This window comes from Lolium rigidum, chromosome 3 (genome assembly GCF_022539505.1).
Source record: "Lolium rigidum isolate FL_2022 chromosome 3, APGP_CSIRO_Lrig_0.1, whole genome shotgun sequence".
Classification (NCBI taxonomy): domain Eukaryota; kingdom Viridiplantae; phylum Streptophyta; class Magnoliopsida; order Poales; family Poaceae; genus Lolium; species Lolium rigidum.
Genome location: NC_061510.1, coordinates 107,041,104 through 107,043,151, shown reverse-complemented (window position 1 = coordinate 107,043,151; position 2,048 = coordinate 107,041,104). Strand labels below are relative to the sequence as shown.

The 2,048-nt window shown below is 49.8% G+C and overlaps 1 protein-coding gene across 1 annotated transcript; it reads right to left on the bottom strand.

Moving 5' to 3' along the window:
- Positions 1-344: 344 nt before the first annotated feature.
- On the bottom strand, positions 345-1,136 carry LOC124697942 (pollen allergen Lol p 1). Its single transcript, XM_047230466.1, has one exon. It carries the CDS (start codon positions 1,134-1,136, stop codon positions 345-347), a length of 792 nt encoding a protein of 263 aa, XP_047086422.1.
- Between the last annotated feature and the right edge of the window lie 912 nt (positions 1,137-2,048).

Here is a 2,048-nt window from a genome sequence, read left to right as displayed (position 1 = left end):
TATATAACATGAAGAACTTGTTTAATGTGCAAAAAAAATCATTATAATGTTTTCAGAATCATGAACAGTATTAGGTACATGAATAAGACTGTAGAGAGTGGGGCGGGAGGGCTGTCCAAATTTGATTAGCTGCCTCCTACTTACACCTCTGACCTCTCACACCTCACAAGGTGTCAGGCCTCAAAACTATTGTTCAGGTACCTCTTCTCTCCATACGGCATGAATGAATATACTCATTCATGAGGAGCTTGTATGTCTCACCGCCTCGTATATATGTGCGGCTAGATTATTGAGATCTTGAGTCAAAATTAAGCTGATTGGACGAAGATCACTTCACTTCCTGCTCACTTGGCCGAGTAGGAGGTGTCGGCCTTCCAGCCCTCAGGGATGACATCCTCGAATTCGGATTTGGTGCCGCCCTCGGTGGTGTAGCGGACGGTGAATGGGCCGGTCAGCTTATCGGGGGTGTCGATCCTCCAGACTGCTCCCCACGACTCCTTAAGCTCGATCCACTTGTCCTTGCCCTTCTCCTTTATGTCCACCGCCACCACGTCACCGTCGCCGTCGACGTACTTCACCAGAATAGCCAGGTAGTTGGGGTTGGAAGCCTTCTCGACGTGGAATGTCGGCTTGGTGTCGTCCGGGTACTTGCACTTGACCCGCCTGAACTGGAGCTCCAGCTCGCCGGCGCTGCGGAGCTTCTGCTCCTCGCCCTTCTTCGCCATGGACCCGAACGCGTGGCCCGAGAGGTCAAAGTGGTAGGGTGCGATGGGCTCCTCGTTGTCATCGGTGATTGTGACGGTGACAGCCTCGCCGGAGCAGGACTCGGGCTTGGTGCACTTGATCTCGAAGCAGGAGCCGCAGCCACGGCCGTCCTTGAAGATGGGGGTGTTGCCGCAGCCGGTCATGCCGTTGAACGGCGCCTTGTCGACATTCTTGTACCCGCACGCGCCGCCGTTGTCCTTGGGACCGGCGCCGGTCGGCTTGCCGTACCAGGTGCTCTTCGCGTCCAGCCACTTGTCGCCGTACTCGGCCGTGATGTTGGGGCCCGGTGGTACCTTCGCGATGCCATGCGCGCTGCCCAGGAACACGGCGAACAGCGCCACCACCAGGAGCACCGACGAGGAGGACGCCATCTTGTCTTGAATTTGTTGGTTGCTGCTTAATGCTGCTGTGCTGTGATGCGTACGAGGGGTGGTATTTAAGGGCGGAAGCGGGCGACCTAATAGGGGAACGTCCGGCGATGTCGGTGCTGTAGGCGGCTGGCCGTGACCAGGATAGCTTGTCCGTCCATGCATACACGGCTAGCCATCATCGTCGGAGGTGCATGTTCTTGGTCCGCCGTCCAGCGATGTCGAAGTGAACCGCTAGTTTCTGGATCATAGCTATAAATAGACGTGCATAGGATGCACGTACGATACAGTACGTTTCTCCTGGACATTAAAACGTCAGCAAAAACACCTAGACTGAACTAAGTACTTCCTCTATTTATAAAAGGATGTATCAATTTTGTGAAAGTATATATGAATATAGACATATTTTAGTGTGTAGATACATATAAATTTAGACACAGTTAGGATATCTTTTTTATGGAGAATCAATGTGTGGTTGAATTGTTAGAAAAGCAGCGGCGCCCCGGCAACCAGACTTCAAACTCTGCGTCGACAGCGAGGTACCTGTAATGTGTTTGTATTGCTAAGAGTCTACCTGTGTACTATGTTTTAAAACAAAAAAAAACATACTTTTATAGATAGAGAAAGTAGTAGTACGTATTTATTTTGTTGACGTTGCTCACTCTGAAATTATACGACGGCCGTACACTTTGCTCACTCTGCCAGTCTGTTGTTTCAACAGAATACAGTTGATCAGTGTCGACACCATAACAACCACAAGAACAAAACAAATGTAAGCTGCCACGCACACCAAAATCCAGTAGAGATTACGCAGACAAAAGTAAAACATATACAGGAGGGAGGTAATAATATAAAGTACTTTCATTTGATTGCAAATGGCAAATATAGGAAGAAAAAGATTTTCCAACTAGAGCA